Source organism: Polypterus senegalus, chromosome 1, assembly GCF_016835505.1.
Source record: "Polypterus senegalus isolate Bchr_013 chromosome 1, ASM1683550v1, whole genome shotgun sequence".
Lineage (NCBI taxonomy): Eukaryota > Metazoa > Chordata > Cladistia > Polypteriformes > Polypteridae > Polypterus > Polypterus senegalus.
The window spans coordinates 144,053,708-144,078,006 of record NC_053154.1 but is presented as its reverse complement, the minus strand read 5'-3'; the positions used below and the strand labels follow the sequence as shown (position 1 = coordinate 144,078,006).

The 24,299-nt window shown below is 37.1% G+C and overlaps 1 protein-coding gene across 1 annotated transcript in view; it reads right to left on the bottom strand.

The window, feature by feature from the left end:
- nyap2a (neuronal tyrosine-phosphorylated phosphoinositide-3-kinase adaptor 2a) overlaps positions 1-24,299 on the bottom strand; it is a 167,714-nt gene that overhangs the window by 75,359 nt on the left and 68,056 nt on the right. The window contains exon 4 of the mRNA XM_039759683.1: positions 7,408-8,505. Within this exon, the coding sequence (XP_039615617.1) occupies positions 7,408-8,505 (1,098 nt within the window). The remainder of the gene's footprint in view (positions 1-7,407; positions 8,506-24,299) is intronic.

Genomic DNA, 24,299 nt, shown 5'->3' with positions numbered 1-24,299 from the left:
ATGAGCTGGCATTACATCATCTATAGCAGGAGAGTTTATAATAATGGCAACTCTGCACAGTTGCAGGTGCTTTTTCAAACCATTGTGGCAAAAGGCAAGCAGTCCTTTTAAGGATAGTAAGTCACCTCAAAGAGCCATGCAAAGAGCAGAGAATGTATCCATTGTGATGCTTGGCATCAATGCTAGACTATAAAGGCGCCTTGAGAGAATGAAGTTGCTTATGTAAATAGAAAGCATTTCCACTCTATTAATGTGCTACTCTATAGTCCACAGAAGGTGTGTTGCATTGTACAAGCATGTAGCATACTGCATAATGTGGCACACAATCGCGGCTTGCCCAAAAATGAAGAGATGTGGTACAATGAACATGACAAACCAAATGATCAGCCAAATTGGACAGGGTTACAACTTCTTTTGAATGTAATTAGCAGAATGTGAAAAGACGTAATCAGAAGCAGCATTTATTTTTTAACCAGCTCATTTAATTTATGGTCAATATCACATAGTACAGCCCTTATATTCCTTAGTTCATTCACCACATCTCTTACAGCATCCACTATTGAATTTTATGACTTCAGAATAGTGTCCATCAGCATACAACCAAAGTGGTTGCCCAGCAGTTTCTGAGGCAGAGTTGTGTGAGCAGCGAGTGCATGTGGATGTGCTGAGCACAGCAGAATCATCAACACGTGGATTTGCAACCTCGGCACGGGGGTCAGCTTTTGTAATATTGTCTGAAATGGAATAAACAGACATTGGGCTACAACTCAACGTTTCATGTCAACTTTGATATCTGACCACTTCTTTTTTATTTCAGGCACTGTGTGACTTTCTGAACTTGAACTTTTTGAGCTGTAGCACTCCGTAACTTCCTTTTGTTGCTTATATCACTGCTTATGCCAACAAATAGTATGTTTTTCTTTGCTTCCAGTCCTATTCGCAGAAATTTTTCTTTGTTCCATGTGCTTTTGCCATTGTCTTTTGCACAAACACTGAACGGAAGGGGCTATTTATATTGATTTGCATATTCAAATATGCGTTAATTTTCATGTTCACTGGGATTTATAAAGAGGAAGTGCAAAGAACTTGGTGTACGCACAGTTTTATGCATCTGGATTTTTTCATGTGTATGCACATTTCTAGTTTTGTCCATACAATGTGTTTTAGTGTGAAGTCTAAGCGCAACATCATCCATGAGGCCCAAGAGCTTTCCAGGATGCTCGGTCTGGTTGGTACATGGTTAAAAAAGAAAGACCTGGAAAAAATAGGAGGCCAAAGCTGACAGAGAAAGGACAGCATACCATTCCCTCCCAGCCAATTTATTGCAGCATCAGGATAGGAATGCCATTACTGCTGTGATGTCATAAAAATTCTTTAGGTAGAGAAAACGTGTACACAAAACCCCCATAAATCAAAAGACAAAAGTGATGTTTAGTTGTTTTATAGCCATATCAAATATGGTATTGCTCCTCCTGAATGTAAGGTTCTTATGAGTGCAGCCCTCTGGTTAGCGTTATAGATCTTTGAGACAGCATAGACTGATAGATTCAGAAACAGCTTCTTTCCAATTGCCACAAATACATTGAACAAAAATAAGAAAATTATCATACATACTGCTGTTGGTATTATTTTATTGTATTACTACTGGTTCCATTGTTTTTTTTATCTCATTTGTTAAAGTATATTTTTACCTACAATATTACTGTTTTAATTTTTTTTTCTTGCTTGCATTATTTGTTGTAGCATTGGTTGTGTTTCATGAAAAGAAGTGAAATTTTTGATTTTTCTGCCAAGTTGGAGTGGCTCTCGTAATTTAGTTGTAACTGTTTTACAATGGCAATACAGACTTTCTTCTTCTTCTTTTTTCTGGGTTAGACCTATGAATGCAATCAATTAGTAACTAAAAGATCTGGGGCCTCATGCATAACACCATGCATAGAATTCGCACTATAACATGACGTAAGCACAAAAGCGTAAATGTACTTATGCACAAAAATATCCAGATGCATAAATCAGTGCGTTCACCAACTTCCACGTTCTTCCACTACATAAATCCCAGTCAGCGTGGAAATTAATGCATGTGCACGCGTCTGCTGCCCTACCCCAACTCCTCCCAGAATTATGCCTCTTTGAATATGCAAATCAATATAAATAGCCCCTTACCTTCAGCGCTTCAGAAAGACAATGGCGAAAGCAAAGGAAAAACCAAAAATAAGTAGAGGCCAGGAAAAATGTTTTATTTGGTAGCTTAAAAAGTGGCATTAGCAACAAAAGGAAATTGACGGAGTGGTATAGTGTGACAGACGCAGTCAAGAGTGCTGTAGCAGAAAATCGTACTGTGACCAAATTAAAAAGGAAGTGGTCAGACATCAAAGTTGCCGTGAAAACGAGAGTCGCAGCTCATCGTTTGCATGTTACATCCACTGGAGGAGGTACTGAACTCCTGGAGTTCTCACCGTTTGAGCAGCGAGTTGCTGCAATTATTGGCGAAACACTTATTGCCGGTATTTTACCAGCGGGGGAGAGAGATTCTGACATCACCGCAGGTGCCGGTGATTTTTTATTTCTTTTTTGATTACCATTATCCATACTCATGTAAATAATTTGCATGTGTAATAAGATAAACAATCAGGTATTAATTATTGTTTATTTACTTCCAGACAATAGTACAAAAGCTGACCCCAATGCTGAGGACATGGCTTCTGGCGATGATGGTGCTGCTTCTGTGCCGACCTCATCTTTGGGCGCTGGCTGCTCACACACCCCTGCCTTGGAAACTGCTTGGTGATCATCTGGCCGTGTGCTGACTGATGCAGTTCTGGAATCCCAAAATGCATTGGTGGATGCAGTGAGAGATGTAGCCAATGCACAACGGGATGTAGCCAATGAACTACGAAATATCAAGGCAGTATTGTGTGATATTAACCAAAAATTAAATGAATTTGTGAAAAAATAAATGATGCATCTGCTTACCTGTTTTTACATTCTGTTACATTACATTACATTCATTCGACATTGTAATGCTGTCCGGTGTGGCTGATCATTTGGTGGTCCAGGGTCAGGTTCATCATGTCGCATCTCTTCAGGTACAGGCAAGTTACGAATGAGTGCCATATTACGTAGAATGCGACATGCTTGCACGATGTGACACACTTTCTGTGGATTATAGAGCAGCACTCCACCAGTCTTATCCAGACAGCGCCAACAGCCCTTAAGCTGCCCTATAGTACATTCTACCAACGCCCATGCCTGAGAGTGTAGATCAGTATAACGTTGCTCTTGTTCAGTCAGTGGGTTGGCGAGAGGGCTGAGGAGCCACATCTTCAGCAGGTACCCACTATCACCTGAATAATCGTGTTATATGGTTACATCGTACAGATAATATACAACTGTGACCAAAAAGGTAATAAATGTCTTATCTTACCGAAAAGTCAGCCATCACACACAGCAACATTTTCAACTTTGTTCCCCACACTACTATGTCTCAGGATGAATGAATCATGAGTTGAGCCAGGCCATCTCGCAATAACATTAGTGAGGCACATTTTCGCATCACTGATGATTTGCACATTAATAGAGTGATAATGCTTTCTATTTACATAAACAAATTCATTCTGTGAAGGTGCTTTTATAGCAATGTGTGTGCAGTCGACCGCTCTGATTACATTGGGAAAACCGGACATTGCTGCAACTTGCACTTTGATGTTTGCCTGTTCGGCCATAGTGTACGGAAATCTTATATATCTGCTTGACAAGTGGATAATACCATCCCATGCAGCTGGCATGGAACGACTCAGTGATGACTGAGAAATACCGGATCGGTCAGCCAGTTCACGCTGAAAAGCTCCTGTGACTAAAAACCCGAGAGTGGACAGAACTTGCAAAGGAGCAGGTAGAGCACAATTCCTCAAAGTCTGCCTTTGTAAAGCCGGTGCCAGTTCAGCACACAGCTCCAAGAGCTCTTGGAAATCTAAATCGACTTAGAAGCCACTCATCATCATGTGCCAAGCAATCAGTATGATCTAGGAATATACATTCTCTTCTAATCCTTCCATTTATGATGTGCTCTAGCAATGCTAAAGCAGCCATGGCAGTGGAATAGTTTGGCCATTCTGTGCACCATTAAATTGTTACAGGCCAAAAACTAAAAGTTCAGTACCTCTCTTTACCTGAATGTCTAGAAAACACAACCTGGAACCAGAAAATACAACTACAAAGTTTGTCTTTAACCTTGGGCCAGAGGAGCTTTAGTACCATATACAAGTTCAAGGGCTCTGCAGACTTTACTCCATTTCTGCCATATAATAGCTGAAACGTGGACTTCATTTATATCATTGCCTGCATTGCTTTGCTGTTTCTAACAGTTGGAGTAAAATGACAACATCTATCAAAGGAATCTGTACAAGTCTGTGCACATTCACCAGTAAAACACATAATAATTTGTACTTGTCATGAACAAATGTCCACACAATTTATCAGCCTCCACTTCATGAGTCTGACAAGTGTTCTAGAAAGTGTTTAAATATTCCTTTTTTCTTTTACCTGATATTTCTCTGCTTTTTTAGGTATTACCTAAACAAGGTACAGTAATTGGAAATCATAATACAGCATATGGATAATAAAGAGGATTTACTACAACTACATTGCTATTCCTAAGATTTCCTTGTTTGTAGAGGTCTCGTTCACTTAATGTTAAGATGTTCAAATCAGAGTTGACGATAAAGCCACTAATAAATATTGAAATATAGATGTAAGTTTTTTCTTATTAAATTATTTATTTATATTTCCATTAGTGTGTAAGTTTACTTGTTGTGTACAAATTTCTTTTTCTTTCTCTCTGCCTTTTTTAGTATATAAATGGATTCCTATTGGCTTTGTGTAACTGTTCTTTGTTTTTTTAAATCAACTCAATTAAATCACAATATGCATTTTTTCTTTTTGCAGCTTTATACTACTAACTTTCAACTTAATATATATATTTAATTTAGCAGCACATACATACTATTCTTCTGCATAAGCAGCTATAGTTTCTAGCTGTTTTGATGCCCAGGATTCTACCTAGCCTTTTATTTTACAATTTAAACTTTCTATCCTGGTGATCTTGAGAGAAATAATTCAGAAAATCAAAATAAGAAATATGATGCCTAATCGCATTATCATGAAGGTAAGGGATATGTGTATTAAATATTGTAATGGGCTCATTCAGCATCCCTTACGGGTCAGCCCTCTCCAGCATGTGAATCAAAATGCCATCATTTGGAGTCTATTATCATTTTCCTTCACTGAAGAGGGGTGATGGATTTGGACCTTAATAATGTGTTTTGCTTTATTACCCAATATATTTAAATACTGCTTAGTTAGCCTGTGATGATTTCTTGAAAATGATCACTTGAAATGTTGGCTGTCATCCTGTATCAGGTGATTGTACCTTCACAGTGCTCATTTTTTCGATAAATGCTGTTTAGTAGCATATGTAAATGAAATCGATGCATCAATGGAAGTAAATGCAAGTGTGTCCAAAAGTAAAAGGCAATGTGAGGTGAGCATGATCGAATTCATTCATTCTTATGCAACTCTTCCATGAAATCTGTTAATAAATAATGCAGCACCAGGCAATCGGGACTATTTGAAACATTTTAGCAGCTGATATTAGCGATGTCATCACCAATCTTTGGTAGCTCCACTACAAATGCTGGGCATTGGAAACAAATATATTCATATGTTCAGAAAATTGGTACTGCAAAGGTGTTTAGTCAATTTTAAAATAGGCTGGTCAAAGCTATTTTTTATATTTCAAGTCCTGTTTTTGACATTTAAAGTCATAAATGGCTGATCTCTTCCATACTATACATAACTCATTAGTGCCAAAGTGAACAGTGCATTTTTTAGACATACACTTTAAATTCCAAAGTATACATAAAACTAGTATAAGAGGAAGAACCTTCAGCTTTAGAGCACCAAAACTCTGGAATGATCTCCACACATATATTAGAGAGTACCCATTGGTTTCAACATTAAATTCAAGGCTGAAAACATATTTTAACAAAGCATACTCTTCACATTATTTTTAATAATTCTAGAATAATTAATATATAATTAATACTTAAAGAAATTACTTTGGCTGGCAGGTAAGTCGTTCCCTTTTCTTTATCCTGTGGTGGCACTTGCTGTATCTTGGTTTGGATGTGTCTTTGCTAATTAATTTTTTGCTGTTATTGTCATTGTTTGGTTGAACTATTTCAGAGGTGCAGATTGGTCTCCATATCAGGTATTGTATAACTCCTGATATGCTTTATGTGTGCATGTCTTAGTGTGTGTGCCTTCTAAAGAAATGATGACTCACAACATCATGTTCTATATGAGATGAAGGGTGAGTAGGCAACCCTGCTTAGAAAAGACTGGTCATGTAGAATAGATAGCATGGTATAAAGGATGTATTTATTTGACAATATATATTTTTAGTTTTGCATTGCTTAATCTAAATCTTATTCAATTAAGCAGATAACAATGGAAAAAAATCACCATGTTTATTGAACACCTGTCTCTAAATCAGCTAAACTACCATTTAACAATCTTCGCATCTCTCTATTTGTCTCTCTTAAATATAAATGCACACACACACTGTATGTAGAGTCAAAAAGGTCCAAGATGGGAGCCTTCGGAAAACCGCAAGGAAATAATGAGAAGTATGTTTTTTTTTCTCTTTTAAGAAGAGGGCCAGAAGTCAACTAAGGATACATTACAGAAGGTCCACAGATGAGAGAGAAATTTTACTTTCATTCAGGTAGTTGCAGAACTGTATAAAACCACAACAAGCCTAAACAACAGCAGTTCGCTTCCATTTAACCCAACAAGGAAGAACTCTCCTACAGCTGTCAAAGTGAGACAGCATCAAGAGAGAGTAGGGACAGACACTAAGAGTTTAGTACACTTGGAGGGTCAAAAACCATTAAAATAGTATCTGAGAGACTAAGCCAAACACTGGTATACTGTATTTTTAGCATTCTCTGAACAAGGACATATTGACACTACTGCCTGTTGAATCAGGTAAGCTGTGAACTCCTTCACTTCAGTAAATTGAATTTCACAGCTTGGGACATGAAAAGCCTACAAAAACTGCCAGTATCTTGGTTTATTAAGCAGCTGCCCTGGACTCAGTAACCACAAGCTAGCACATAATTTTACCATGGTCCACCTACTCTCCTGTTTTGTTCTCACCTTATTATATTTTTTGTTTAAACTGCCATTTTAATAATAGCTTTAAATTATTTGTAAAGCACACCTATAACAAAAAAAGTCATCTCAAGGTGCTTCAAAATAAACAAAATCAGCAATAAATAAGATTCAATATAAAAGTAAAAACATAGGCATCTTTGCCCTCTGAATTTACACAAAAGGAAGACTTACTCTCTGTTGGCTCCTTGGATTTCCTGCCACTGGAAGATTTCCTCAAGAGGCTCCGTCCTGAGGTAAAAAGGCTTGTGAGTTCATCTAACGGACTGGTTGGTGTTCTTGACCGTGACACATTTTGCATTGAGCCGTGAGTACAAGAGGAAGAGTTAGCTAGCTTGGCTCCCTCCTGCGAAGAGTTTTTGATTAGTGAGTGAGGCACTGAGGATGAGCTTCTTGGGATACTTCCTGAATGTAATGAGTCATAGGGAGGAGGTCTCTTGAGGCTTAAGGGGGTCAGAGACCTACCCATACTGACAGGAGAAGGACAGGCAGAATGGCTCCTTGGATACCCATGTGCAGAAGCTGAGGATTTATAGAGTGCAGAAGGAAGGGGTGGTGCCGAGGAGCGCCCGGAAGCTGTGATGGTATGTGTTGGAGGGAGCTCTTTATCAGTTTTTTGATGTGTAGAAGCCTGAGGAGAGGAAGAGGATGGTGATGCTCCAGGTTGTTTTATATAAGAGACGTTTTCCAGCACAGGCAGCTTGGTAACTTCTAAGGGAGTTAAAGGGGATTCATCCGAGTTTGGTGAACACTGTGCTGGGGCTGGAGGAAATACCAGCAGTGGTGGTCTGTGTGAGAGAAGATTTGGAAAAGGAGCAGGGATGTCACAAATAATGCCCTTTTGGGTTGATGGCACTGAGTACTTAGTGTACTCCAAGTCAGGCACTGTAGGAGTAGCACACTGAGAAGAATAACTTATGTGTTCAGAACTATAAATACTGGGCCACTTACAGTCTGGGCCAAGGTCATCGAAAATAGGATACTTCATTTCCTCATAGACAGCTTCACTTTGGTCTTCATCATCTCTCTTGAAGTCCCTCAGAATATTTCCCACCATTTCAATGTACACAGGCTCATCCTCATCAGTGTCTCTGGCAGGACTTTGTGTCTGTGAAGATGACTTTTCTTTCTTTGAGGACTTCTTGGCACCATGATTCCTGATGTAAGACTCGTCAAACGATGTGCTTAACTGAGTGTTTGGATTCCTCTTCGGCTTTGGGGGTGGGATTTTCTTTGCGTATTCATCACTGTGTGGTCTTTGCTTTGACAGTGCTGCATAATAAGAAAAAAAAATCTGTCAGTTCTGTAAAACAAACCCCAAAATGTAATTGAAACATAAATCCTCATCTTAAGGCAATCACTGCCTCAAATATTTCTACAGTTTCCATCCTTAAATTCACTGAATTTCTGAAAATACCTAGAAGAGAACTATTAAAAATAAGATAAAGTATTGTCTGCTATAGTTTAGTATTGATCAGATATGTTGGCATTTGAAAAAATACTGTTTCTTAGACTTTCCTGTTTTCCAGTTTGGTTTAATTTAATCACTTTTACTATCACTTAAACATTTTAGTCTCAGTCCTGGGATATCAACACAGTCTGCCAAAGAGTATTAATAATGGCTTCTAATGGGTTAAATAAAATCGTGTTTTTCATGAATGACAATCATTTATTAATTAATTTTTCAAACCAGCGGTATCCAACTAAAGGCTCAGCAGACAGGTACCTATCCTGGTAGCACTGCACACTGGTCTGGAACTAGAGCAGCGTTGGGTATACTCACTTAAATAGTGCTACTTTAGAGCAACTTACCATCCTAACCATAATGCCTTATGTTGTAATAGAAAGACAAAGCAACCTGGAGAAAACCTTCAAACTTACAAGGAGATAGGTAAACTCTGACAGTGTCTATATTTAGATGTTAATCCAGCCTTCTGGAGCGGTGTGTCATCTTGCCACATAATTTTACTTTCAGAATCATTAAAGGCCAGGGACCCACGTTTATCATGCCTATGCAGATTTCTACACTATTACAATTAATCAAGATAAAAATTTGAGTGAACAAGTGTAAAAATGTATGTGAGAGTCTTACCATGAATTTACATCCTTTTACAGAAAAATTAACATTTTCATAAAAATTCATACAGAAACATTAACATTGTAAGAATATTGAATTGTTTTGTGGTGTGAGCAAATCTGAAAATCATACTTTTGAATGAATAATTATTGCAGACTGCCAATAACAGTAGACCATCTGTTACTATATTTTTATTAAGCATCTATATGGCAGAAAATATTCTTCATCGAAAGTGTGCAGTCATTTGTACATCCAAACGATGCAGTCATTTCAGTTATATGAAACTCCTTACCATCCTTTCATCCCATAAGTCTTGTACACTACATTTCAATCATATAATTTACTCCTATTTAATTTCACTCACTGAAACATTTTCGATTAAGTCAAATGAGTGGGGCTTTCTCTTCAGGATTAGCCACAATATTGTTACTATATATTACAGCATAATGCATATCATTTTAAAACATCCTGCATTTGGACAGTTTAACATTATTATTAAAAGTTTTATTGTGTTTTTTTCTTGGTTATGAAAAAATATTTTATTTCAGCATCCAGACAATGAAAGGGAATCACATTGATCTCATTTTGGAGAAGTTCAGAGCCCCACTGTGAAAAGAACAGACATGTAGGTAGAAAATCACTTTTTCAGTTGTTAGCTGGCACCATGCTGACCAGTAAACTCCTGGCTACACAGTTTTTAGTGCTGCTACCAGAAATACAGTGTACGCTTATAGTTATGCGGCATTAGTGCAATCTGCGTTTTCTGTCTATGTTATTGTGGATTGTCCTTATTCACCTCAAAGCCATGTAATTCTAAAGATGTTGCAGCTAAACTTAAGGTGCAGATGTTTCAATTTAGCCAGTTCATAGACAATAATTTTTCATGAGCTGTGGATGGTTATGGGGCTTTAACTTAGCATTTTAATATTGTTGTCATTTCTCGGATGATGTCAGAGGGTATTACACTCTGATGCATTCCGAGACACACCAGGTACCTGCTTTTTTTGACTGATTTTCTGTGAGACATAAGGATTGTGAACTTGCTTTTTTCAGTAGTCATTAGTTAAATAAGTAAATGTTTATGTTGGACAGGCCTGCAGACATAATGAAAATTCAGGTATGGCCCCACCAGAATTTTCATGCCAAAAACACCATTGGTCTAATTTTGTTTTCAATAATCCACATTCCGACCTTGTCATATAAGCATCAACATTTGCTTATCTTACCATTTTGATTTTCCTATACAATATTTATTTATTTATTTGTTTGTTTATTTACCGATTGTCTGTTTGTATTATTTGTCCTATGAGTCTGTATCCTTGTTTTATATGTTTCTGCTGCTGTATGCATTTGAATTTCTCCATGGGATTAAATAAAGGTGTCTAATATAATATAATACTGTATATAAACATGTATGCGTGGAAGTGTGTGCGTCTGTCGGTCTGGCTCAGAAGTGAAAGGCTACAGCATGATGCTCAAAAAGCCGGTAAGGAGGCCCCAAGTTAACGAGTCGGAAGAAGAAAGAAATACGAGGCTACAGCATGAAGCTGAAAGAAAGTGACTGTGTCGGCAAAGTGAAATCGCAGAGAAAACAAATGACATGAACATCGGTCGCATGGAACCTTTGAACTCGCTTAGCCGCTAATACACAAATGAGATGAGCACATCGGCAAAATGAAACCTTTGAGGAGAAAGAAACTCGTATATATTGGTAGCTGCTTAGACTATTTTGTTAAAAAATTAATCATGTTTTTAAATATAGTATGTGAAGCATGAATATATAGTTCATTGTAAATAGATCTTTGTCAATCTGATAAAAAAATGGCAAAAGGGTTATGAATTTGTCATTTTGATGTTGCTTCCATCATTATTTTTCAGTGATGCTCATGTCAGCCTCACACTTTAACATGACTATAAATTAAGGTTAGTAGGGAGGACTGGTGTATCCCATCTATAGGGTACTGGATTTCTGATTAGTATTGATACATTCTTTGTCTCTCTGTCTGTCTTGCTCTTATCCTTTTCAAGTTTTCCACCCATATCCAAAAGTTGAGTGTGTTAAGTTAACTGGGTTGGATATGGGAGTGTAAACAGAATACCTTGAGACGGACGTGTGTATAAAAATCACATATATAGTAAGTGTCTGTTTTTAATCTTATCAAATTTTTGCAGAAATACAAACTGAATAAACTATTTAAAACAATTAAATAATCAATTATGGTGGAGAAAACAGGTGTCAGAACACTATAAACATTCTAATAGCAGTAGACAACTGGATCAAAAAAGCTATTATGTACTTATGAATAATTTAAGATCAAAATAAGAGAGAGCTACCAGTGCTGGAGTATTTCAAATGGAATTCCAAGATTTATTGATATCCAACTTGTGAAAATTGCACTCATTAATGTCCAGACCCTACAGCTGTGAGGACTTTAATGGTCACTGGGATATACCATATTTGTATATGCTATAAATATTTATCAAAGGCTCTAATGCAGTGTTATTGTACAAATGATTCTAAAGATAATTTTTATAGCAATAGCTAAAATGAGTGTGAACAACTAATCCCCGTTTCCCTTAAGCCTAATATTATCCTTTGCTCAGCATACTCATTCCTTCCAAGTAACGTTCCGTGGATGTAAACACTAATAGCATCCATTGAAGTTTTCACTGATGAATTGACTGGATGCCAAGCTTTGTGCTTTTTGCTTAGAAAATCAAAGTCTCCATTTCAGCTCCAAAATTACATTCTTCAGGTTATTTAATTTTGTCCTTAAATTGCATTAGTTCATGGAAAACCAGTATGGAGTTAAAAAAATAGATTTTTTGAAATATCTTGCTCATACAGAACACAAGGCATGAAATAATAAATATATATGAAATATTTAAAAAATACAAAAGATGACGACTAGCACCATACTAGTGACTGCTTTGTAAAGATTTTTTATACGGCAGTGCACACAATAAAAGACTCTGTATGTATGAAAGACAGTTGATTGACAGCTGAAGCCATTTATTTCTCTGGAAAAAATTAAACAAAAGGAGACAGAGAAAGGAAGAAGGGATGAAGCTAAGATAGATAGATAGATAGATAGATAGATAGATAGATAGATAGATAGATAGATAGATAGATAGATAGATCTGGATTCTGCACTGGATTAAGTGGATTCAGTTGATAAATAAATAGGTTCCTGAAAGAATGCTGTTTAAAGTAAAGGGATTAGATATGCTGTTGCTAAAAATTATTTTCCCAGACAGAAATAAAAAATATTCACCTTAGTATATTTAACTTTATTACAAACATTGTACTTGATATTGTGAATTACAATATAAAATGGTTATAAATCATTCAGTCTAAGTGGTACAATTTCAAGGCAGTCAAATAAAATATGATAAAAGAGCAAAACTGATCTCTGTGCCACAATATTGCTCACCACATCTGCTCAAAATCACATCTGAAGAAGTGGAAAAAGACAAATGATGTGCTGCGCTAGAAAAGAAAAAGTTCTCTCCTCAATAAAAGTCTATATTGGTTATCTAATTGTTGAAAGCTAAGATCATTGTCACTGAGGATGACTTAGTTTTTTCGTTGTTCAAGAATGAATCATCAGGCTGCAACAGTTTTCAGAACCAACAGGAGCAAGAAAGAGTAAGGGACACTCATTAAACAAATGCAAAGCAAACATGCATGGTTTGCATTGCAGCATAGACTAGAAAGAATCATGCCTGACACAATTTAATTAATAATACAACCTTTCTGGACCTACTTTGTAGCCACTTGCATAACTGCTGTTCTTGAAGGCATGACTAAGACCAAAATGAATTCACCTTTTATGAGGTACACATTTCTTGTGACCTTAGTATGGTAGGTCTGCCTTAATGATTCTTATCTATTACCTGTAGATGTGTGTTTCTGGATGTGGGTAGCCAATGAGAAATTGGTCTAAGGGGAGAGGATAGATAACAAATAATCATTTGGAGACCCTGATGATAGTCTCATGTAAATTAAAGTGAACCTTGCCAAAAACAGGGTTAACTGGAAATAGAATTGACTAGAAGCACTGCATATTATGGGTGTGTTTTGGTTAATATGAATTTTTAAAGTATGAGAAAGCTGAGGACAGTGCCTTAGGGCTGCCAGGTGGAAATGATGGTCACTATTTTTGAAAAGAGGACAAAAGGGCATGTTCTAGTTACTGAAGGATCATGATCCTCATCCTTACTGGGAAGGTCTATGCTGAGGTACTGAAAAAAAAGACTCTACCTGATAGTTTAAATGCATATTGAGGCGGAACAATGCAGATTCAGCCCTACCCATAGAACAGTACTTCAACTTCTTACCATTGCAGAGATATTTGAATTATCATGAAAATTAGCCAGGCTGATCTACATCTGCACTCTAGATGTCCTTTGGAGATCCTTTAAGAAATCCTTGGCTATGGCTGTGTGCCATTAAGTCCCTGTATTTGTTAACCTTGTTAAGGACTTGAGTTTTGCATACTTAGTGTTAAGCAGAGCATGTTTATTGTTGATACTGGACATATCTTGTCTTGTCTTCTGGTCATGAATTTCATGGTTGCAGCAGAGGATTGGAGAGCATCCAGTCTGGGTACCTAAGGGTTGCATTTCTGCTTTTTCCACATGATATTGTCCTCTTTGATTCATCAGTCTGTGATATTTTACACACACTAGAGAAGACTGCAACTGAATATACTATGGTTAAGGTGACAATCAGCACCTCCAAATCTAAGGCTTGTTATAACCAAGTAATTGAACTCCCCCTTTGGGTCTTTCTCACAAGAGAGGTAAAAGTTGTTCCTTGAGACTGAACAATTAATTGGCGCAGTGGCAGCTGTTACATGGACATTGTAATTGATTGTATGGTGAGGTGGGAATTAAGTTCTCAAATGAAACTTGAGTTTACCTTTCAATCTAAAACTCCATCCTCCCTTAAACTCTGCGCAGTGACCACAAGAATGGGATTGTGGAGAATCACTGCTTCTCTGGATTGACAGGAGACAGTTGAGGTAGTATGGACATATAGTCTGAATTTCACCCTAGAAATGTGTTCAAAGAGTGCTCATCTGCAAATTCCCCAGGAGTAAGAAGTTATTGAAGAGAGGATGGCCTGGTCAGCCTAACTCAGCATGTTGCCACCACATCAGAATAAGTGGAGTAAAATGATAGTGAAATGATGATGACATTTCATGTATTTATATAAAACTGCAAATTAGCTAATTACTAAAAAGTGCCATTTTGTTAATCAGTGGAAAACTAAATTAAGCAAAAACCCAACATTTATTTAAAACTACTGCTGTGTATTTCGAAGAGATAATTATGGTGATTCAATGCATAACTAAGTGCTTAGATTAAGAGCCCCCTTAAGTTTTAAATGTTCAATGTTAAAAAAAAGAAATAAAATGATAAGGATACAAAAAAAGCATCACAATTGTGTGTTGTTGGACAAACTGCACCAGAAGTAGCCACTTGAGGGATTAGCATACTGTACTCATGATTTCTGATACTTAAAACAAACCACAAAAAGGAAAGACTAAGAAGAATTTTGGAAGCATGAAACAACAGCTACACATTTGAACTAAAACACCACATGACAGAAAATCTGATGCGAAACAATTAAAATGGGTAAGTGATTTAACTTATTGAGGATCGTGAAATGCCTCATGCTCAAGTAGAAAAGGACACACATGCAGTTGCTTTTGAGCGAGATAGGAAGCCTCTTTTTGCAGAACAAAATGTCTTTTTGATTTAATGCAGATTTTATCCAGATATTGCTCTGGAGTAATCATTAACATTATGCAGGCAAGCACAACTAGTAGTAAAAAAAATGGCAACTCAGAAAAGATGAGGAGAGAATTATTTTTTACTATTACCAAAAAAAGGCCATTTAGACACTTTTACAAGTTAATTTGACCATTATTGTTTTGTGGTTTATAGCCTTTAACATACAAATACATTTACTGCATAATTAATTGCATTTAAAAGATCTTTGTGGTAAGTTGCAATCTAAAATAAAGCTTAATTAGTTAATTGTTTCACTGGAGGTGTTGACAAGTGCAGAATATGTGCACAGCATGGGTAACCACTAAGTGGAGGGCTTGCTCGTCAAATAAAAAGATTTCCCATTTGTAACTGCACCGCAAGAACTTGGGAAAGTATCTATCTATCTATCTATCTTTAAGAGTTTAACAATTACCCTTATTTACAGGTCTTCATTTCCAGTTATTCAGAATCAAAGGTAGGAATGCATATTTACTTCATTTTGAACATGTGCTCTTCTTGTCTTTTAAGATCAAACAAATAATTCATTACAAAAATATAAAGGACATAATACCTATTGTCAGAAACATCGGAAAGGAAAAAATATTTCTTCTGACGTGTTGATTGACACTTTCAGCTCCATGCCACCCTAGTTTGAATAATAGATTGGGAGTATGTTGATTTAGTAGCATTATTGTATTGCCAATTTGAAAAGGGACCTGTAGCTAATAATTGCTTGTCCTTTATTTATTCTGTGATATAAGTGGCAGTGAAAGAAGAATTTGCCGTGGGTGTCATCAGCAAGTAGTCACATAAATCCAATGCATTCATTAAAATTCAGCCATATTATGCAATGAATGAATAGCACCCCAGTCCCAATCCATCCCCAACCCCCCTAACTTCAGATCATTTAAAGGCTGGACTGATTTTTTATAGACACTGAAAACTCAAGCTATAAATGGACCAAAACTTATCTTATCTTAATCCTATTAGATTTTTGTAATTATTTAGGAGATCTACAAGGAAACCCAGAATGACAGTGATTTATGTCATTTTTATCTGAGACACTTGTATGATTAAAAGAATTTACTGCATTGCAAGGCTGAGAAACAGCAACATCTTTAATGAAGCATGCAAAAAAAGAAAACGTATATATTGTTGATTTATAAAAGCAACACAAACACTGCCTCTGGCATCTCCTGCTCCTTTCCAGAGCTGGGTTAAGAAGCTAAACAAACACATTACAAAAGCCCGTCTTGCTTTTACTGCCGTTGAGCAGAAAATAATAGGGTGCACAAAAGTCCTAAAGGAGATCTATTTCAATAATGGCTATCTAGAGCTAAAGCCAGAGGCATTAAGTAAGACAAAGCGGTTTGTGCCAATGTCCTTGCTGGTGCACAAGGGAACAGACAGGCACGCATCTACTTGTATAAAAAATTACAGAGCTTGACCTTAAATTAAAATGAGTAATGAATGATATAAGATGCACCAGTTTACAGAGTGTAATACAGATCTGTCTATCACCATTTAATGACATCAGTGATTATCACAGTATTAATTAGCTGACCTCACACATATGAAAATCTTGGAAAGCCTAATATTGGTTCTCCTGAAACTCCTGTTCAGAACAACACTGAACCCTCTGTAGATTGCACACAGAGGAGGGCAATGCTGTCATTTGTCTACTGAATAGATCCTACTCCCATCTGCAAAAACAATATGTGTTCTTTGACTTTCCTAGTGTATGTAGCACCAAACAGCCCAAACTACAAAATCCAGTCAATGAGGGTGGATGCTACCACAGTGCCCTAGATAATGAACTAACTGGTAGACCATAGTTTCTGTGGCTTAAGAAATGTGCATTGGACATGAGTAGCATAGGGATTCCACAGGGAACTGTACTGGCTCCCTTCCTTTTTACCATGTATACCTCAGACCTTACATACAAAACTGAATCATGTCATCTGCTGTAATTTTCAGATGAAAGAGCCACAATTGGGCATATCAGTGGTGGGCAGGGAAACAAATGGGGAGTTCTAGTGAAGAACTTTGTTTAGTGGTGCAAATTAAACCACCTGCAGCTCAACATCAGTAAGACAAAAGAGATAATCATAGACTTCAAAATCAAGCACACTCTTCTCCTGGTTGTCATTGGTTGTGAAGATATGAAGCTGGTGAGAATATAAGCACCTAGAAGCACCTAAGAGTGCATCTAACATGTTTGACTAGAGTATCAAGACAGAGGCTGGGTCTGAGGGTGAGAAGGGTTACAGTCACCTCTATTTTCTTAGGAGGTTAAGGTTGTTTGGTGTATGCAGACCACTCTTACTTATATTACTATGCACTAGTATGCAGTGTAAATAGTAACACTGCATATGACTGAATAAACTGATTAAAAAGGCTGGTTCAATCTTAGGAGTTTGGCTGGACTAACTTGAGGAAGTGGTAGAACAGAGGAACAAAGGAAACTGCTTACTGTCCTAGACCATGACTCACAACCCAGTATGAGGCTTTCATTAAACTGTGGAGCACAGTATGAGATGAAGACAAGTGCCCTGCTGCAAAGAGTGTTACACTATGTGAGGTAATTTTTACATTCAGCCATCAGGCTCTATAATGATTCACCCTAGGATCCTGAGCTGTTTGTGGGGGTGGTGGGTGTGGCAACACACTGTACCAGTGCATGCTCCCCAACCTGACCTAACCTGACCCATCTTAACATACTGTACAATGACGACATGTGCAATATACTGTGCCAACAAATGACATCCTGTACTGTGAAATTGTAACTAATAAATACTGTATTTCCAATTCTCATCCCTTTACACTTAGTACATACCTACACTTTGTTACTTACTTATAATAATTCTTGTTATATGTGTATTGGTACCTTGTTAGCATGCTATCTATCTATCTATCTATCTATAGTTGTTTGCAATAAAGTTAAATATACTAAGGTGAAAATTCTTTTTTTTTCTGTCCGGGTAAATAATCTTTAGCAACAGCATATCTAATCCCTTTACTTTAAACAGCATTCTTTCAGGAACCGATTTACAGTATTTATCAACTGAATCCACTTAATCCAGTGCAGAATCCAGATCTATCTATCTATTGTGAAGGCTAGCGGGCACAAACACACAAACACAGTCCCTGGTTCAAATCAAAGGGGTGTTTATTACAAAATACCTTGTATAAACAATTACACCTCATGTTTCTTCTTCTTTCTCTCACCCTCTCTCTCCACCGCACTGATACACATGCAGTTGAATGTTGCCTGTTTTCACTTCCAGCTCGCCTAGGCAAGGACCTGGAAATACTTCCGGTGATGTGACATGGACAGTTGAAAACACTTCCAGGTTATGAGAAAGCCAGGGAGATCTTCCCCTAGCAGGACCCTCTATCATCCACCAAGGATCCCAATAGGGCTGCTCCTCTGGACTCCAACTCTCATGCAGTCCTGCACGTGTCCAAACTGGGACTCTATATGAGGGAAACTGACACCTATTAAAGTAGGGGATAAACTCCTCCCCACCTAAAATTGGGATTGCAAGGCATTCCAACCGGGTATTTAGTCCATTCTTCCATTATGGCACCCTGGCTGGGTAAGGAAGACCAACCATCCTCTGGGGAATCTATCTATCTATCTATCTATCTATCTATCTATCTATCTAGCGGCCAGGAAGAGCTGATTGCCTGTTAATTGGGGGTAGTTAGCATTGTAGCTCTAGTAGACTATTTAAGGAGCTGTTTCTCTATTGCAGAAACAGCAGAGTAATTTTCAACAGTGCTACTGAATCCAAGTAATAGCAATACCAAAACTCTTACTTTCTTGAAAAATCAAATACTGATATAAAAGATTAGAGAAGAATCTGTAAAGAAGAACAGTAGAAAAATGGTTCCCAAGCCCATCACCTGCAATACATGTAATATGTGGAGTGTTATTCAAGATCCCATGGCATTGGACTAGACATGTGATAAATGGGTGAAAATTGTAAACTTCACCACAAAGATTTCTGCTTTTGAAAAGCAGCTTCAGAGGATCATGAATCTGTACCAGAGCAAACCAAAGGTTTTGCATACTTCTGCCCAAATTAAGGAGAGCAGCAAGAAGTTGCAGACTACAATAGATCAAACGTGGACTCAGGTAGTCAAAAGAGAAATAAGGCAGCAAAGAATCTCATCAGAAAATAAGACTGAACTAAGCAACAGGTATACTTTGCTTCAAACATCCAAGAAAGTTCTGTCTTCAAGCCAAGATAAAGAGAATGATGGGCAGAAGAAGAATGTTCTCATTGTTGAAGATTCAGTCCTCTGAAATACCACCAGCTCGATTTGCAGTAGAGATCATAAGTCAACCACAGGAGCGAGAATTCCAAAGAGTGGACCATATACTGGTAAGGGCAGGTGAAGATCCTGTGGTTAGAGTTCATATTGGTACAAATGATATTGGAAAGGCAAATTCATATTCTGTGCACAAAAAGTTTCGGGAACTTGGGGACAAGCTAAAGACCAAATCAAAATCAGTAATTTTCTCCAAAATCCTTCCAGCACCAGTAAGAAGACTACACAAGCAGCATTTAATGTTCATGGATGCTAGGATTAAGGCATGGTGTGAACAAGAAGGTTTTATTTTTCTCAGGCACTGGAATGCCTTTTACCATAAGCATTTAATTTACTGACGAGATGGACCAGATCTACAAGAGAAAGGTACAAACATTCTAGGAGCTAAAATCATCAGGGAAGTGAGCAGACATCTAAACTAGATTATGTGAGGAGAAGAATTGAGGAAGAGGCAAAAAACAGTCAACCCAACCTAAAAGAAACTCAACCAAAAACAGAAAAAGTAACTTTCCTTTCTTAAAATATTTACTCCTTAAAGCGAGTAGCATTAGAAATAATATGCATGAACCAGAGGAAACAGTATTGACTTGGGACTATGATATTGTACGAATTACAGAGTTATGGCTAAATGAGAGTGGCTACAGATACAGTACTTCAGTAGAGACAGACAAGGAAGGAAAGGCAGGGGAGTGGTGATGTATGTGACAAATAATATTCAGGACCACATCTTCAAGATGGAAGAAGGAAACACACCAGAATCAGTATGGGTTATGCTAGAAAGGGAGAAAGGCAGGGATCTGGTTATTGAAATTTGGTACAAGCTGCCAAATTCTGATATGTTAGATAATAACATTATTTAATCAAATAAAATATATGTGCAACAAATAGGACATAGTGGTTATGGGTGATTTTAACTTTTGAACTTTCCAAACATTGATTTTGTATTGGGAATACAAAAGAGGAAACTGAAATGGTGCAGACAGCAAATTTCGCACCCAGTCTGTCTCAAGCTCAGCACGTGGTGACTTCTGTCTAGATCTCATTTTTTTCAAACAATAACAACTGAGTAACAAAAACAGAGGTTACTCATATTTTAAGCAACAGTGATAACAACATGGTAAAATCTGGGATAATCTTTGAAAACAAACAAATGTACACTAAAATGAAGACTTACAACTTGAGGAAAGTAGACTTTATAGGGATGAGGAAGTATCTACAAAACATCAAATGGAAAAGCAAAAACTCAGCAACTATAAATTATAGATGGTGTCACTTCAGAGATCTTCTGATCCAGGCTCAAAATAAGTTTATTCTGAAAAGCAATAAAACAAAACACTAAAAAATCAGACAAAATGGATAAATGGGAGTATTATTAAAAAAGTAAAAGTGAAAAGATCAAAAGTGAAAAGATACAAGAAAATCTTAAAAAGCCAGATAATTCTGACTTAGAGGAATACCGGAAACTACCGCAAGAGATCAAAAAAGCATTTGAAACATCAAAAGAGAAACCAAAATAAAAATTGCTAGAGAAGCGAAATTAAACAGCAAGCAATTTTGTTCAGTACTACTCCCGTAAAGAGATGATAAACAGAATTTAAGAAACCCTACTGACACGAATGGAGAAGTCAATGAAAATGTGAAGAAAATAGCAAATGAACTGAACAATTATTTCACCCAGGTAAAGGAAACAAGTGGAATACATCATGCAGTAGTAAAAACAAACTGAGTTCACAGAGTCTAAAAGAGAACAGTCAGCTTCAAGGCCTCAACATGTTGAAGACTAATAAAATGCCTAGACCTGATTGGATCTCATCAGTTGTATTGAAAGACATGAAAGATGTGATCTATAAACCCTTATTAGGTATATTTCAGCAGTCACTTCAGAAAGGGGAAGTACCAGAGGACTGGAAAGCTGCAAATGTGACTTCAGTCTTCATGAAGGAGACAAAATGGATCACAGACCAATTAGTCTTATTTCTGTTCCATGCAAAATTATGGAAACTATAATACGAAATAACGGGCAGCATGGTGGCACAGTGGTAGCACTGCTGCCTCGCAGTTAGGAGTTTGCATGTTCTCCCCGTGTCTGCATGGGTTTCCTCCCACAGTCCAAAGACATGCATGTTAGGTGCATTGGCGATCCTAAATTGTCCCTGGTGTGTGCCTTGTGGTGGGCTGGTACCCTGCCTGGGGTTTGTTTCCTGCCTTGCGCCTTGTGTTGTCTGGGATTGGCTCCAGCAGACCCCCCGTGACCCTGTGTTAAGATATAGCGGGTTGGATAATGGATGGATAATACGAAATAAATTAGATAATTACCTAAATGAAAATAATATTCTAAATAGCAGCCATCCTAGGTTTTTGAGAAGAAGGTCCTGCCATACTAATCTTTTAGATTTTTTGAAGAAGCAACATAATTTACTAAGATTTTCAGAAAGAGTTTTACAGTATATAGTCCCACACCAAATATTCATTTTGAAACTAGAGGCTGTAGACATCAGAGGTAATATACAAAACTGGATCTTTGGTTGGTTAACCAACAGGAGAAAAAGAGTACAGATAAGAGAAGAATGCTTCACAAGTCTTTGGACCATTACTTTTTTCTGATTTATATTAATGACATTAATTCTGGTATAGTTAGTAAAGTTGTTAAAGTCACAGATGACACTAAAACTGGAGGGATGGCAGACACTGAGAAGGCTGCAAAAAGAATTCAAAAAGACCTGAACAACCTTCAGAACTGGATGAATAACTGGAAAATGCAGTGTAATGTAGAAAAGTGCAAAGTGTGAAAGGAACATCAATTATAAATATAGGAAGCAACCTCTGAAAAGGGTTTAGAGGTTTATGTTGATGCAACATTGTCATCAACTAAAAAATGCACAGAAGCAATGAAAAAGGCAAATAGAATGTTATATCATAAAATCTGTTGAATCTAAGTTAAGGGACTTGCTCAAAACCATATAATCCACTAGTAAGTCTGCTTCTGGAGTAATGTGTGCAGTTCTGGCCACCACATTACAAGAAAGACATAGCAGTAGTTGAAGTTGTGCAGAGGACAGCAACCAAGTGCATCCCAGGACTTAAGGACATATCATACTTTGACAGACTCAGGGAATTAAACCTGTTAAGTCTCGAGCAGAGGAGACTGTGTGGGGAATATCCTCACAGGCATTGATAAAGTAGATCCAGCAACATTCTTTCAGCTTAAGAGTGAATCATGTACTTGAGGACATTTGTGGAAATTAAGGGGAAATTAATATAAAACTGAAGCCAGGAATCACTTCTTTACTCCAAGAGTTCTGGGACACTGAAACGAATCACCAAGACAACCTTTAAGAAAAATCTGGGTGAGATATTCTGACAGCTTGGCTATTAGATAAACAAACGGGCTTGATGAACTGAATGGTCTCCTATTGTTTGTCACATTTCTATCTATCTATCTATCTATCTATCTACTAAAATGACAAAATGGCCTGCTTCCAGTACCTGTAAAGTCACCCAGCATAGACAATAAGCCTGCAATCTCAGATGAACAAAGACAACAAGAAGCATAAAGAAAGAGAATGTAAGGGCTAGATTGTACAATGAAAAAAAGCAACAGAAACTACAAAGAAGAAGGATATAAGGGATAGAATGTTTGATGAATAAAGACAAGATGCACAAAGAAAAGGGGACATAAAGGCTAGCATATCTAGTGAGCAGAGGTATCTAAATGCATGAAATTTTTGTGACAGACCTTGTATCATATCATTGTGCCCATTTTACTAAACAGGTATTTCACAGTGCTAGTCTACCTATATTAAAAAGCAAACACATAAAAGTAAAACCAAACTTTTTATTTATTATTTAATTAAAAAATACAAACAGCAAGGGAAATAAGACTATTACAAATGAAGAGAAGAAATACTGTATGGCTCTCTATTCACATCAAGCCATATCAGTCACATGAGCTGATAGAGGAAAAGATTTCCTGATGTGCAACTTTCCTTCTCTTCACTCACGTTTTATTAAATTATATTCTTTTAAGTCTGTCTTCCTAGTAATTTGTAAGAAGATACTGCCATAAGTTTCACTATGTGATCACTGATTTTGACTTGCTCAGCATATTTGATTTTAATCCATAGGTGGTAGAATGAAAAATAAACCTCATTATAGGAACTACATTAAGACATAATAACATCAATGCCAGCAGTGACTCCTGAAATTGGAATGGAAGCTGCAATTCTTAGAGACTGGGTTTGAGGAAAAAAATATAATTTTAATCAGTGAGAAATGTGATGTGCTTTTAAGCCATTCCCCAAACTCAGAACGAAGGAGGACAAAAACAATAAAAAAGTAATTTGTTTTATAAATACAATATTGAAGGAAGGGATGAACCTGAGCAACAAATATACCTAAAATCAAAAAAGGAATCCTTATGTCTATTTTGGCAAAAAAGAAAACAGGACAAGCCCTTAGCTCTATACTGTACTTGAGTGTCTGGTCCTCCTGTCCCTATTAATTGTGAACCTAAAGCTTTTCTTTGATCTACCAATTGAATTCCATCCACGCCATCTATTGATTCCATGTTCATTGTAGCTGATACCAGAAGAATCTTTTAAGTCCAAGACTCTGATCACTTCCCATAATTATTTCCAGGGGTTAATTCACCCTCAGTGAAATCCTAAGGTCATCCTCTTAGCACTCCCCTTACTTGTCCTCCTCAGTCGTACAGCAGAGGTCCACTCTTAGCACACATGATGGCTGTAAGTGCCATGTCTTTAAAAATCATTGCATAAGAATATTAGAAAAAATTAAAAATCTCAAATATTTTTAAGGTTAATAGGTGGCAGAGAGTTGAGCTCAATTTTATAATGCAAAATTAGCTGTT